The sequence below is a fragment of the Drosophila obscura genome, unplaced genomic scaffold (assembly GCF_018151105.1).
Source record: "Drosophila obscura isolate BZ-5 IFL unplaced genomic scaffold, ASM1815110v1 contig_192, whole genome shotgun sequence".
NCBI lineage: Eukaryota > Metazoa > Arthropoda > Insecta > Diptera > Drosophilidae > Drosophila > Drosophila obscura.
Genome location: NW_024542781.1, coordinates 1,908,558 through 1,923,307, shown reverse-complemented (window position 1 = coordinate 1,923,307; position 14,750 = coordinate 1,908,558). Strand labels below are relative to the sequence as shown.

The 14,750-nt window shown below is 44.7% G+C and overlaps 1 protein-coding gene across 1 annotated transcript; it reads right to left on the bottom strand.

Moving 5' to 3' along the window:
- Positions 1–2,113: 2,113 nt before the first annotated feature.
- LOC111081793 (bromodomain testis-specific protein-like) lies at positions 2,114–3,322 on the bottom strand. Its single transcript, XM_022356924.2, has 2 exons — positions 3,145–3,322; positions 2,114–3,088 (listed from the first exon to the last, which is right to left on the bottom strand). The coding sequence occupies exons 1-2, from the start codon at positions 3,160–3,162 to the stop codon at positions 2,255–2,257; spliced, it is 852 nt and encodes a 283-aa protein (XP_022212616.2). The 5' UTR covers positions 3,163–3,322; the 3' UTR covers positions 2,114–2,254.
- Positions 3,323–14,750: the final 11,428 nt, after the last annotated feature.

Genomic DNA, 14,750 nt, shown 5'->3' with positions numbered 1-14,750 from the left:
GAGATCTGGAGCCATATAAGAGCAATGGCAATACAAGTAATATGGAAATTTTCGTTTTCTCCACAGCAGCGGATTTCCCTAAGCAGCCAAGACACGAAATTCAAATGCAGATGCCAAGCCAGAAATAGGAATACCCTCGCCCTCATCCTCATCCCTATCCCCAGCCCCATTCTAAGACACAGCCATAGCCACAGCCTCAACCTCGATCTTTTAGAATCTATGGACATTTAGACACTGGGCGATCTCACCTCACCCAAATACGCGACAGCTCAATCAGTTGGCCATGACTGCGTGCTGTGGATGTGGCTGTGGATGTGGATGTAGATATGGCTGGGGATATTTGGATATGGATATGGATGTTGCCATGGATGTGCCTGCTGCTGCTGTTGCTGTTGCTGCTGCTGCTGCTGATTCTGATGCTGCTGGAGAGGATTTCGGCCAATTTGATTTATGTGCAGGCCGGAGAACTTGTCTCTTCCTCGTTGCATTGCAGTTTCATGTTGGAATTCATGAATAAACATTAAAGCTGCCGAAAATTTGTGCAAGCCATGGCCATGGCCATAGAACAATAGAACTTGGACTGGCGATGCTCCATTGTGTTTTATGGAACCCTTTTCCACATCGAACGTGAGGTTCAGCTCGAGTACGAATTCTCACAGACACACAGACCAGATCCATCCATGGGTGTGCACTGTGCACTGTGCTCCCTTCGAGGTTCGAGCCAAGGTTCACTCTCTTGTCACTCTCAGATCGAATTCATTTGGCGCAGTTCGATTCTCTTGCTTGCGATTCTCCCAACAGATCTGGCAGTGCGTGCAACATTTGTGAATTATTTTGTGAAAGCTGTCACCTCCGAGGGAAATCTCTGACAAGTGTGAGACTGCCAGAGAACTGAGACTGCCACGCGTGCCTCGCTCGCTGGGGCTCTGATTAGTTCAGGTGCTCGCATTGACCCAGAGAACTACATTTCAGTCGGACTGTGGGTCTCATAAGATACCACACTTTCGGTGTGGGGCATCGAACGGGCAATTAAGTGGAGGAGTGAAGACCAGGAGTGGGATCCCAGCCACTCTGTCTCCCGTTAGTCTCTCACTCAGTCACTCAGTCACCCAGTCAGGCAGTCACCCAGTCAGGCAGTCAGTCTGTCGGGGAACGAAACGGTTAATTTGCCCAAAGAGACGAGACACGAGCAGTTCTCTTGCTGTGATAAATGGCCCTTCGTCATCGTCCAAGTCCAGCTACAGCTCCAGCTCCAGCTGCAGGTCTAGGTCCAGGTCCAGCTCCCAGGCCCACTTCCTCGTCTTAGTCTGGGACTAATCGTTGCTGTTTGGCCTTAGTTAGACGGTTAAATAGTCTCACACCTCGACACAGACATCGGCTCAGACATGGACATGGACATGGGGTTCGACAAGGCGTCTGCTAATATTCTGGCCGGCTGCAACTCAATTAGGATGCTGGAAATGATTCATTCTAATCTCGAGTCGAGTATCTGCAGTCATGAAGTCTCCTCTAGAGATACATTTACCGTTGCCTGGTGCGGCGGCATTCCCCGAGGCGGCTCTGAACCGCTAAGCTGTTGTTGTGGCTAGAATTTTGCATGGCCATTTCATTATTGATTCGGATCTGACCGGGTCGTAAATGTCTTAATTTAGTGGCAGTTCCCTCCACTCTCCACCCTCTACCCTTTTCCCTGTTCCCTGCCATGTTTCTCCCACTGACAGCTACATTATTTGGACAGCCCTTGGGATACCCTTTCTCTGTGTGTTGGTCTCTGTAGGGTATTCGTGATGATTCCCATTAATTGAGGAAAGTGAGAGTTTCAGCCAGCATACGAGTGTATCTCATATATCGCATCTCTTGAGGAGCATTTCTACTTGCTTTTGTTTGTTTTGATGGGCCTCTGCGAGTGAATGAGTTTAATCGATGGCCAAACCCCAGAGCAGCCTGCATGAGCCATCATTAGGCCTGGCTCAGACACAGTTTGTTAACGCGTTTACAATGAAAGTGAAAAGCAGTGTTGGCCTAAATGTGTGCCCATCGATGCACTTTCATTGCATCTACATACGAGATCAACAGCACTTAGCCAACCTTCGGGCTCCCTGAGATAAATCACTAATTAGTGTTTATTATAAGAAAGACAAGTGCAAGCGCAGATCATTCAGATTTTCCACCTCCGCAATGGCAATTCGTTTAATATTTGATTTGCTGGAATTGGAAATATTTGTACTCGTTCCTGGTAGAAGACTTATCCCTGCTAGTCCGAGGTGTCGCTTGAGGACTCATCTTGGGAGCAATGGAAAGAGAAGTCGCTGGAGCCAGAGCAAGAACTGCAGTTGGAGTCGAAGAATAGGATGAGGTCCTTCAGAGGGCTGTATATTGGCTCTTCATGATATGGCTTCTTGGGAGAGCTCGAATCGCTATTGGTTTGTATATGGTTTATGGCAGAGTTGCAGAAATCGTGGAAGCTGCGCTGTGATTCTTCGGTGAACTGCTCGTGGGTCGCAAAGTGGCCCTGAGACAGCTTCGTTTCCAGAGAGTCACACTGCTCGAGGATCAGAGCGCTAGCAAATGGCATATCCAGTTTGTTAGAGAGGGAGCGAATCTTGCTCAGATAGGCCAAGCACTTGCTCTGCCATGTTTCCGGTTCCAGGACCGCCTTGGTGACCTTGCTGTCCTCCGTTTGCAGAGTGGCGTTACGGGTCTTCCTGGTGGAGCGGAAATACGGTGCGCGAGGTGGATTTTCTGAGAACTTTATGAAATACTTCATCATTTTCCTGCCATTTTTGTATATCGGATCTTCGTATTCGAAAAATTTGAAACAATTCACTAAAATAGTTCGAAAGTCGTTTAAGGGTTCTACCGCTTTCTGGTAGTACCCATTTTCGATTCTGTTTATAATACATCCGATATCCATCGGGTTCTTGATAGTCTCATAGTATTTTGGATTCTTCATGGGCTCCATAAATACAGCTAGGCATGTTTTCCTCGCTAGTCTCTTAAACACTTTTCTCTTGAGCCAACGAAGCATTTTTTTGTTTGCCTCGCGGTTAGAAATCTTTTGTTGCAGGTTTTTATCCTCAGCACAGTTCTGCGTAGAGAGACAGTACTTGGAGTAGACTGCATGGGGTTTGAGATGCGGCTTACCATATTTTGGTTAGGCATCAGCTTAGGTCGTCTTGTCAATATTGATTCCGTCCGTTTGCTTACAAGCAGTTGCGGACAATTTAATTCTTGTCTCTCCGGATATGCCTTGAAATTTAGCCGAAAAAATTTACTTTAAGAACTTTACTAGTTGACTCGATTTTAGACAATGACTTTATGGCATATACTACATGTATAGTCATTTGACAGGCAACAAATGCGACTACTTTTGTGATTTTTGTTCACCCCAGGCATGCACAATATCGATAGCCAGGGACGATTGTAATCGAAACAATTTTGACCAGAGACCGTAAATAATGATAATTATTTGTTCCTCGAAAAAATCATGTACTTAAATAGCCGCACATAAGAATTAAGTAAACCAATAAAACAGGCTGCTTTAAGGATAAACTATGCAAATCCACCAAAATTGTTTGTTTGTTTAATTTTCAGTTTTAGGATAATCAATATTGATAATAATTATTTTATATTTGAGCAACAAAAAATAAAACTAGAAAATAACGATTAAACTTTGAGTCTAATTTTTCGCTCAAAAATAAAACTCAAAGTTAAAGAATGAAAATATCATGGGGAGCTGAATTGTTTGTGACATTAATTTGTACAATTTAAAAACAAATACAAAAAAAAAAATATAAAAAATTGCATTCAGCGACCCCAAATACCTTTATGTACTGTACCTTGTACCTATCTATGTAGATTGACAGTCAATATCTTCCAGACAGCTGTTCAGGTCATGTTGGGGGGGCGTTTCTCTTTGCTGGTTAATTGAGACTTTATTGCGAATTAGTGTGGACCAAGTGGAGAATGTCCGAGCAGATCATGGCCAGCAATTAATTTACTCATTAGACCATTTCTGTCGCATTATTGATCCACAAACGGGGAACGCGGCTCACAGCACACAGCACACAGCTCACAGAGCCACTTTGTCTCATCTTCTGTTCGAATGGCGAATGGAGCAGTTCTGGGAAACAGCATTAGAACTTGCCCCAGAATCCGCTGCACGATTCCCATGGGGGGTAACGACTTCCTCGTTACAGTTTCAGCATTTTAGGGAATTCGGCTAACAAGAAATACTCATAACTCAATTAAGAAACAGGCTATAATTGCTCCAGCCATAAATGTGGGCGAGCAGCAGATCGAATGGCAGATGGTGTTGCAGTGGCAGTGGCAGTGCCCGTGCCTGTGCCCCTCCTCTCGCTGGCTGTCGGCTTATAGAGCCAGTCTCAGTCCCAGTCGCCATCGAGTTTGAGTCGGTGTGTCACCTGTTTTGTTGATCTGCTGCCGCCGTTTACGAATGCCATTGACAAGCCCCACTCCAAAAGTATCCACACCAATTCCACTCGAAATGTTGCCGGACAACGTGCTAATGAAAAAGACAGACACATGGCTGCGACTTGGTCACTCAACCCGCCAGTGCACTGGTCGGAGGAGCCAGTGCAGCACCATCTCGCACTAGATAACCAATTTAGTCGGGTCCATGGATGACTGGTCCGTGGACAAGATGCGTGTGCAATCGATTGTGCGAAGAACATGTGTTAATTATGCTGTTAAGCGGCGTTGCATCGATGTCAGACAGTAGCCACAATTGATATTGATGTGGACAGGTTTATGAGAAGTGGTCATGAGAGTGGTTTCAGTGCCAGACTGCCACAGAGAATGGGAAAGCCAGAACGCCAGAAAGCCGACGACCACACACCACACACAAAAGAACTAACTCTGGGCTTAGGGCTGGCTGGCCAAATGAAAGTGTCACATCACGCTAACCTTGAAATGAATCCAAAAGCTGGCAACAGAAACTAAAGCCGTTTATGGCCCGGGCCAGAACCTGGCCATTAGAATGACTTTTGCCGCGCTGGAAAGAGAAACTTGAGCACTTTTTGGAGACCACCACCAAATAGAAAGCCAAATGAAAATTAAACACGATTTCATGGTCCTGGGCTTTGCTTTAGTTCTACGCTACTTTAATTTTTGCCATTGCCATTGCCATTGCCCCAACAAGAACAAAAGCAAATAAAAGGAACCACTGAAATGTGAAAATAATTGTGTCTGCGCATTAAAATCGTGTGCCCAAAGTTTCACACGTGTTGTATGGGATCTACCCTATGGGTCTGCCCCCCCACGCAGATCGCTTGAAATTCCGCATACTCATTCGTTTTTCTCATTGGGTACGGACGTTCGCTGTGGCTGGGGATCGGTAGCAGACTCTCGACTCTCGATAAAGGAAATTTGTTGTTAAACAAATCATTTGCATGCCACAACAGAAGAGCACAAAGCCAAACCGAGATCCAATCATCACAGATCATCAAATCGAATCACATCACGAACCAATCCGATGCGATCCGATCTGAACCCATCCGAAAGTAAAAGGTCCATTAGTTTGAACAAAAGCATTTTAATTGCCGACAATACTTGGCTATTCTAAGATGGGTCTCGTTTCGTTCGCTCGCTCGCTCGCTCGTTTCTCCTGGCTATCGGACTGAGTGAGTGATCTGTGGATGGATAAGTTTCAGAGAAGACTAGACTCCGCTCCGCAGCATTTGGAATGCTGATAACTTTCGTTTCACTTCACTTTCGTTCACACCTCACTTTGGGCTACGCAAATTAGCGAAACGCTGTAAAAATTCATTGTTCCACTCAGGAGTCGAGTTAACGGTTCCGAAATGACAATTGGAAATTAGCATAATACAAGCTAACTGCCGACTGCTGACTGCCGACTGCCACATTCATTCACTGTTGCGAATTCGTTGCGGTCACTCCGGAATCAGAGTTTGGGGATGGGACTCTAGGTTGAGTACCTCGCGTGACGAATGACTTCTGACCTCTAGAATAATGAAGCTGTTAGCTCTGAAGTTACATATACACAGCTGACACATTTTGTTTTGTCTCTTTCTCAATTGTGTTCTCATCTCATTTAAACAAATGTGGAATTTCCGGTGTTGTTTGCTCTTCAGAATGTGTAAAACATTTTCACTTTTTCTTGCCACTTGAGGCATCTTCTTTTACTTTTTACTTTGGAGACCTGCAGAACATGCAGTGTCCCGCATCGAATGGGGTTTTCATTTGACAGCTGTCATGTTGAGTATTGTAATGAAATTTCCATAAAGTAACACATTTTCCTTCCTCTCCCCAAAGGGTGTGAGAGCTTTCCAAAGGTGTTCAAGTGTTGAAGTTTCTCCATGTGCGTACCTTGTGCGAAGATCTATACATGAGATGAGATTCGATTCGATTCGATTCTATGATTCTTTGAACATGAAACACCAACATGACTCGCCAGTTTTCTGGCCCTATGATCAGACATATATCATAATTTTGATCTAAAGCGTTTAAGCCAAATTAAAGCGCCATTCAACTTGGCCATTCGGCAATTTTCGGTCGCTCTTCGTCTGAGAGAGTAAGGTACGGAAGTAATTAATCCTACAATTAAAACGATTCAAGCGGATTGCACAACCATCCAAAGTTCGTTGGAGTTTTTTTTTGCTTACATAACACAACAATTTAATTTCAATAATAATACTACGAATAGTACGCAGAGTAGTGCCAGTAAGCAGTAAAAGTAATGTCCAGACCATACATATTTTGTGCTATGCACATGTGTGTGTCATGCCATCATTTAAGCCGAATCGCGTACAAAATTCATCGCGTTTTCCGTCTTTAATCTTTTATGACAGACCATCGCAGAGCAGGGCTAATTGTTTTTAATGCTTTTGTTTTTGCGACCACGACTGTGGCCAGAAGAAAGTGCACGAATTAAAGGCAAATAATGTCAACGGCAACTGAAACATTCCCAAAAAACCAAAAACCAAAACGAGAAGAGACCTTTTGGCCAAATGCCGCGTGCCTTGACGCACCGACGCTCCATAAATACATTTTATTTTGTTTGCTTTCTTTTATATTTGTTATGGCTTTTTAATAATTTACCACACACTCAGGGAAGCAGAGAGAGACAGTGAGAGAGAGAGGTAGATTAAGTAAAGAAACAGAGACAAATGATGGAGCACGTCTGGCTCAAATGCAACGTGAAATTTTCTTATACAATCGCCGGGCAAGTTCATCAGAGTCCGCCACCAGACGGAACGGCGAACATCTTTCACAATAATTTGAGTCTTCAGCCCCGATGAAACATATAGATTTCGGCGTGAAAGTTTTATGACAGGCCTAACAGAACATCAGCCACATGCCCACATCGATGCCATGCAATGGCGATGGCTATGCGATACGATCCGATTATGATGATCGCTTTGATGGCTAGCCAAGGCCGTGGCTCGGGCGGAGGCGGTGGCGGTGGCTGAGACGGTGGCAACTACATCCCAGCATATCTAATCCAGATGCAGCTGCGAGCCTCCAACTTGTTAGCCATTTTTCTTATTTGATATCCTTTACCTGTCGCTGGGGTATATACAAATCGTACAGCTGAAGGAAGATCTCTAATCTCTAGTCTCATTGAGACGGGAGAATGCCAACAGGAATCCTTTAATTTAGGTAATATATCTACCTTTTGTTCTCGAATGTTTTAATTTCCATCTTATCCGGGAAAAGGCTGAGGAACTCCAGGCAGAAATCGAAAACTGTCTGATTTCCTTAAGCACCGCTAGCCAGCCCTCTTCTCAGGGGTACTCCCAAGTCGAGCACTCACATTGGGGAGTATTTCTACTGGCGTTTTAATTGAAAAATGTTAGCGGCTCTTGGCCACTTTGCACATAACTGACAAAACACCGCGGGTCTCGAATGCACCGGCTCTGACTGCTGATGTGGGTACGGTTACGGGTACGGGGTCTGGATCTCGGTCTGGGGATATACATTTTCATCTTCGTTTTATTTTCTCCATTTCTTGTGCTGCTGCTACGGTTGCTGTGCTGCTTTGCTGCTGTGCTGTTTTGCTACCACTGTTCTAATCTTAATCGCTGCTAATCACAAGCGATCAATTTTTTTCTCAAAGCAATGCCAAAGAAGACGTGCAGGCAATTTGAGAAACTATAGAGCCTTGTGGATAGCCTTGTGCTCCATTTCGAGGTGAGAAGCATTCAATCCTGGCCACCAAGCACCCAAACGTTGCATGCTACACAGCCATAGTGAGTCCGGGAGCCGGGAGCCGGGAATCGGGTATCGGGAGCTGTTGCTGTTGCAAGAATCCAGAGAGGCAACGAGTCGCTAACACGTCTGGGGCGAGGCACCTTGCAGTTGCAGTTGGGAGTTTGATTGCTGGCAGTTGATTTGATGCATGCGAGGCATAAACTGACCTTGACTGCATGCCCAGCTCCAGCAGCGGGAATGTTCGACTACGAGTAATGTAATGGCCCGAAATGCGGAGTTAACCATGCCCACAAGCCACACACGACATGCCACAGCCACAGCCAAAGCCAAAGCCAAACCCCCTGACATTTGCATAACACGCAGCCAAAGAATGGATATGGAACGGAATGGTTCCTGCCGAACGAACGATCTACCGCATATACATAGATTTGACTTACTGCTGCCGCCCTCCACTCCTCTCCTCTCCTCTGTCCACCCTCTCTCTTCACACCACTTTGTAAGCCGACTTGAGTGGAGTTTGATTTATGTGCCACAAGTGTGACTGCCGTTAGGTAAGCTGTAAGTTGCACTGTTGCAACATATGCAACTGCCACCAGTGCTCCAAACTCAGAGCCAGAGATCCCCGAGAGCGGCATAGAGAGTTTCGCCTCGGCCGGGGCGTTGCACGGTGTCCGATTATGCAATATTGATTGCACAATAATTGGCGAAAGGGCAATCGCAATCGCAAATAATCCATACAAGGTGTCGATGTCTCTCGCAGGCCCACTAACGAGCTCTCGAAGCCTCTTTCTTTCACTCTATCTGGGCCTAGTCGGACAGTCTAACAGCCAAACAAATGCTGCCATAAAGACTCATAACTACAGAATAGAATACAATTCTCAGACTTCCGCCATGCGTACAATGGGATTGACTGAAGAAAATGTTAGGAAAAATCGAAAATGCTTAAGGAATTATGCAGCAAAATCTCGGAGAGATAACTAATTAAAGTTTGCTCATAGTGGAATCATAATATTCTATAGAATAATTTACTTCACATTAAAATCAAATCATACCAAAGATATTCCATCCACCTAACATTCCACACACTTCTGCCCACCTGCAGAGAAGTGGCTCCTGGAACAAATTCCCATTATAATTCCACCCAATTGGAAGGCAGGATCTATCCACAGTGCCTCTGTGTGGTCAAGTTTGGAGTAAGAGTATCAGCATATATCGCGTTCGGCAAAACTGTTGTCCATGTTGCACTTTAATATGATAACAAATTATGGCCAGACGGGCCGTGTAACCAGAGTCTAGTGCGGCGCTTTACATGCTCTCCACAGAACTGCTCCAAACTGCCGGGGCCACACATATATGGCCAAGAGAAGGAGAATCACCAGCATCAGCATCAACAGCAGGAGAAGCTGGAGAAGCACCACCGAAGCTGGCTCTATGGCTTTTATGATTATCATGATATACGAGTGCCCATTGTTTTCGGGAGCAGGCAACAACTCGACGGCCAAGATATACCCCACCGACAGAGAGACTCACCAAAAATGGTTAAGCCAAAACCAGGGAGCTGTGTGTAAAATTTAAATGAGCAGCAACCCAAGCCAAGCCGAGCCATGGCTATAGGAAGGTACTTGCTGGCCGATGAGTCTCACAAAACTGTCTGGCAGGCAACAATTTGTTGCTTTTGCTTTTGCAGCTCGGCATTTTCATTGGATTTTGTTGCTGCGGTTTTCCATAACATTCCACTATTCAGCTTATCAGAGCACATTAGGTGAGAATTGTGTCACCTAATTAGCGTAAATGAATCAAAAAGTCAAGCCAAGTCAGTTAGCGTTAGCCGACTTGAAAGAGTCGGCGGTTGGACGGTCGTCAGGCCAACCATCGAATTGGCAGTGGAGGAGGGCTCGAGTGGAGCTCAATGTCTGCGGCCTAATCCGAACCAATCTCGTTTTCAAAACGTGACAACACAGAGCCACAAAATGAGGCATTTGAAGCCTTTTGGGCTAATTTCGAGCGTCACTAAAGAGGCACACAGCTACAGCTACAGTAACAGTAACGGCCACAAACGGAGTAAAACAAAGCCAAGAAATTTAAATAGAATTTACAGTGGCCAAAATGTCGAATAAACGTGACAAATGCCACATGCCCCAAGCCGCGAGCCGGAAAGAGACCGCGATAGGTTTTTGCTGTGCGAATTTTAATTGCATTCATGTGCTAAACAAAGAGATTAGTTTAAGCAGCCCAGAAAGCGTGCTAGTAGTGAGGGGAGTCAAAGACAGCGGCAGAAAGAACTCCAGAGTATTTCCAGCTGAGAGCGCAGTGGATCTGAGCTTCCACGAAATGCCATCAAAGAGAGCCTCTAACTAGGAACTCTGTGTATCTTGGGAAACTTTTATGCGACCTTTCTGGGAGGCCACCTGGAATACACTCACATAATCATCAAGAATGAAGGCACAGATCCCCCAACATATTCAGACCCAAATGGAAACGAACAATCCGGATTAGATGCTGGACAAGTGCAAGTTTGTCTGTCAATGTCGTTAAAAAATAAAACACACGCACAAAATGAGAAGAGGAAAAAAAGCAAATCTTGGAAACAGCATTTAAAGTCTTTTACTTTCTTAAGGCCATTCTTGGATTTTCTTTTTATTGTTCCTATTATGATTGCCATTACCATTATGATTTCTGTGTTAAGTCCGAGCATCGCCACATGCCAATCTGTACTTAGAACGTGAGCTGAGCTGAACTGAGCTGATGACGCGACGAGCGACCAGCGACGAGCGACAACGATGAAAGACAATAATGATGATGATGGAGATGGAGAGATGAAGATGAATTTGATGCCTCCTCGGACAGTTGAGTTGACCATTTTGTCGCACTATTGAGCACAGGTGGAGCAGCCAGAGACCAGCACAAGAACTTCTTGGCCATTGACAAAAACAACTTTCACCGGGCTTAGAATGCCGCAGCATTCAGCATTGACATCTTTCAAAAAGATTGCTTTCTTTAGAAAGAGGAATGCCAAATGAGGCCTACGAGGTAGCCGAGTTAAAGCAAAAAAAAAAAATACAAAACTACTCGAACAAATTTCCCAGTAAAGATCAATCAAAAGGCGACATAAATCATTCACTTGGCTGGGGCCGAACCCTAGGCACCGAGTGGTTTATTAAAGCTCAAGTTAATTAGTCAATTAGGAGAGGGCCAAGCCCCCAACTCCAGACCGAACCCAAATCCCAAGCATAAGTCCAAGAATTGCATCATTTATCTGTATGAAATTTCTCTTTTTGGGGTCACACGCGCTTTTGGCTACACAGAACCCAAAGGCACCGGCAACGGCAGCAGCGGCAACAAAATTCCTCAGATACACAGATAAAGATACATTCAATTTCAGTTATGAAATATGAAGAAAATTTTGCAGGGCCACCGACTGCAGGCAGCAGGCTGTGGCATTTCGAAAAAGGTTCCCGCACCACCGCCCCAAGGCCCGGCCGACACAAACAAATTACGGTAATCGGCTTTAATTAACGCTGCGTTTTACAATATTCGTATCTGGCCCAAAGGTCTCGGGTTTCGTTGTTCGTTGTCCGCTGTTCGGTTTACGGATTTTGGATTCGTTTAGCTTTTCATTTAGGGCCCCTCGAGGGGCGTTGAACTTATTTGTGCAAAAGGCGTTGGCCATTCAAAAATATTACAAATAAATTCTCACAGTGAAATCCCACAAAAAGATTTCAATCTTCAATCAAAACTTACACACAGCCAAGTCGCACCTTTTGTCAGAACGTTTTGGGTCTCTTCTGCGCTAAATGCTCTCCCATACGTACATACATGCTCGCATATTGTATTGTATCTGGTTCACATTTGTTTCTATCTGGAGTAAAGCAAATAATTTGAGGTACGCAGTCGTACGCTCGATTTCACGCTTTAAATATTTGGTTCGGCAAACAATTGTTAATCAAGAAAAAATGGTAACAGTCCGCCCCGCCGATGTTTGTTTAACCTAACACAAAGCAATCTTTGAACCAAGCCGCCAAAAGAATGTCCGTGTTTCTCCATCTCCGACACAACGCGGAATTAGAAACGTGTCGTGGCTGTCACACACAAAGCCAAGAAAAACTAAAACTAAATTTCTAAAATTGCAGGAAATAAACACTTAAGATAGATCTCTTCGCTTTTTTTTTTTGGTGTTTTTTTTGTAGGCTGTGTGCCAAAAATTTCGTGCGTTCGAATCCAAGGTGGAATTTTGAGTAATAGCCAAATCAAAAAGTCATTTCCCGGAAGATTAAAGTTTTTGTTAACAACATGTGGGGCCAGGGCAGACAGGCCAAGGGAGGCCGGAGTTCTGGGCTTGGCAGCGGCTCCCCTTCAGCACGAACAAATTGAATTGTTTTATTTTACTGTTTAAATAGAGCCAGCGCCGCCCCAGTGCCGACGCCCACGAAAACACACACAAATCGCTGACCAGATTAGCAATCTACGGCAATGAAATGGCCAAATATTGGCGTATTTCTTCCGTTTTTTATGAATAACATCGGCATTTCTCCCGTTCTTTCACCATTTCTTGCTCTCCGCGGGAAGTGGTGCTGCCCCCGGGCATGTTTTTCGTTTCGTTTTATGATGCAACCAAACGTGAGCGCATTAAATAAGCCGGCCAAAACTGCCTTAAATACGATCACTTACAACTCTTGGCCCCCAAGACAATTGAGGCGCAGGCGCAGGCGCTGACACAGCCTGTGTGCGCCTACATCTGAACGGTGACTGAAGAGTGGTAACTGGGCGGGGGTGGTAGGGTGAGGGTGACTGCTTCAGATATACACAAATGCAATGCTGTGGCCAAGCAGAAACAAAGCTGAAAATAAAATTTTCTCAGCTCATATTTCACCCAGCCTGGGCATAATATTACGCCCAATTTGGCTCTGTACTTGTACTTGGGATCGTTTCGTTTCGTTTCGTTTGGTATCGTTTGGGTTTTTGGACTCGGGGGCCCCTTGTTAACAACCGTTCAGTTACAATGGAATAACGTTAGCTCTTGTTCCTGTTCTGTTTTTGGGGATCAGCATTGGGATGGCTGGGTATACTGACTCAGCCGATGTGGTTGGTATCCGTAAATATTCAAGAAAATATAATTGTTTATTGTAGAAATCAAATATAAATATTATCTAGCTTGATCATTAAAAATACTTGAATAACGGATGAGTGATATTCCGTTTAATTTTACCTCTAAGACAAAGTGTACAAGACACTTCGGTGTTGCCAAAGTCCATCATTCTTCACCCAAGTTTTGTTTGTTTTTGGCTCATTTTCGATGCTGGACGAAGCTGAACCACCACCACGAGAAGGAGCAGCAGCAGCCACAGCAGAAGCAGCAGCACTGGAAGCAGCAACTTAATCAGCAGGCAACGAAAACCAAAACCGAACCTTTAGCGGATGCTGTTAGAATTTGCACAGAGGCCACAAACCACCACACCGAAACCCAGGGATCCCAGATATCCGAGAAAGAGGCAGGGCTGTGGCTAGGCACACAATTCTCATGACTGTTGGGCGGTTGGCAGTGGATGTTGTTGTTGTTGTTGCGGATTTATGCTCCGTGTTAAGTGCATAAAACCCGAAGAAATAACTGCAAAATGCTAAAAATTAGCTGTAATTAAAATTCGCAGCTTTTTTCTGTTTAAATAACGAGCATTAAAAACAAAAAAAGAAGACTGAGGCAACGAACGTTGCTCATTGGAATGATGCCCCCTGCAGGTGTTTATTTTGCAATTTTCATTTTCACCCGAAAAACGAAAGCAGCGAAATGAAGCCAAATGATTCTCAAGAAAGAAAATAACAAATGCACCTGTTCACAGCATCAAAGTCAGAGTTAGAGACACAGATACAGATACGGACACTGTGGCCAGATCAGCGGCCAAATCTTTGGCAAATCAACTTGAATCATCATTAGGCAGCTGTCATTGTCACACACAGATAGCTATGGTTTTGTTTCGGTGAAATGCAAATTGCCTTTCCACCACTCTGGAACTTGTATCCCCCGCCCCCTTGTACGTACCCCTTTCGAAAACATTTTCGGGCATTTTCAACGCTCTCCGTGTAAACATTTCCGCCGACATTTGATTGCCGCAATGTTGCAAAACTTACAATTTGCGCTTCCTTGTGCGACATTTCATTTAGCAATCGTCGCTTTGTCATTTGCTGTCTCTCTCGCTGGCTGGCTGGCTAGCTGGCTGACTTTTCTTCGATCTGGCTTTCTCCAGATCGTGATGATCATCTCTCTGGGCCGGCCTCATCAGTATGCACAAAATCGTGTTGGCCCTGGCTTGGCTTGGCTTGGCTCTTTCGTTGAAAGCGAAAGGTCTGGCCATCTGACTTCGAATTGATTCATTTTTTCGGGAGGTCTTTTGTTTGGATTGTTCTGTGTTTACACTACATAGATAATGTGAATTAACTATAAATGGGATTATGGAATCGTTCAATTTATGAGCTTAGCATGCAAATGACTTAATATAAATGCTTTAAAATTATAAGTCAAAATATGTAACTTTCTTTGGCTAGCTGCTGGAGTAGCATTGATC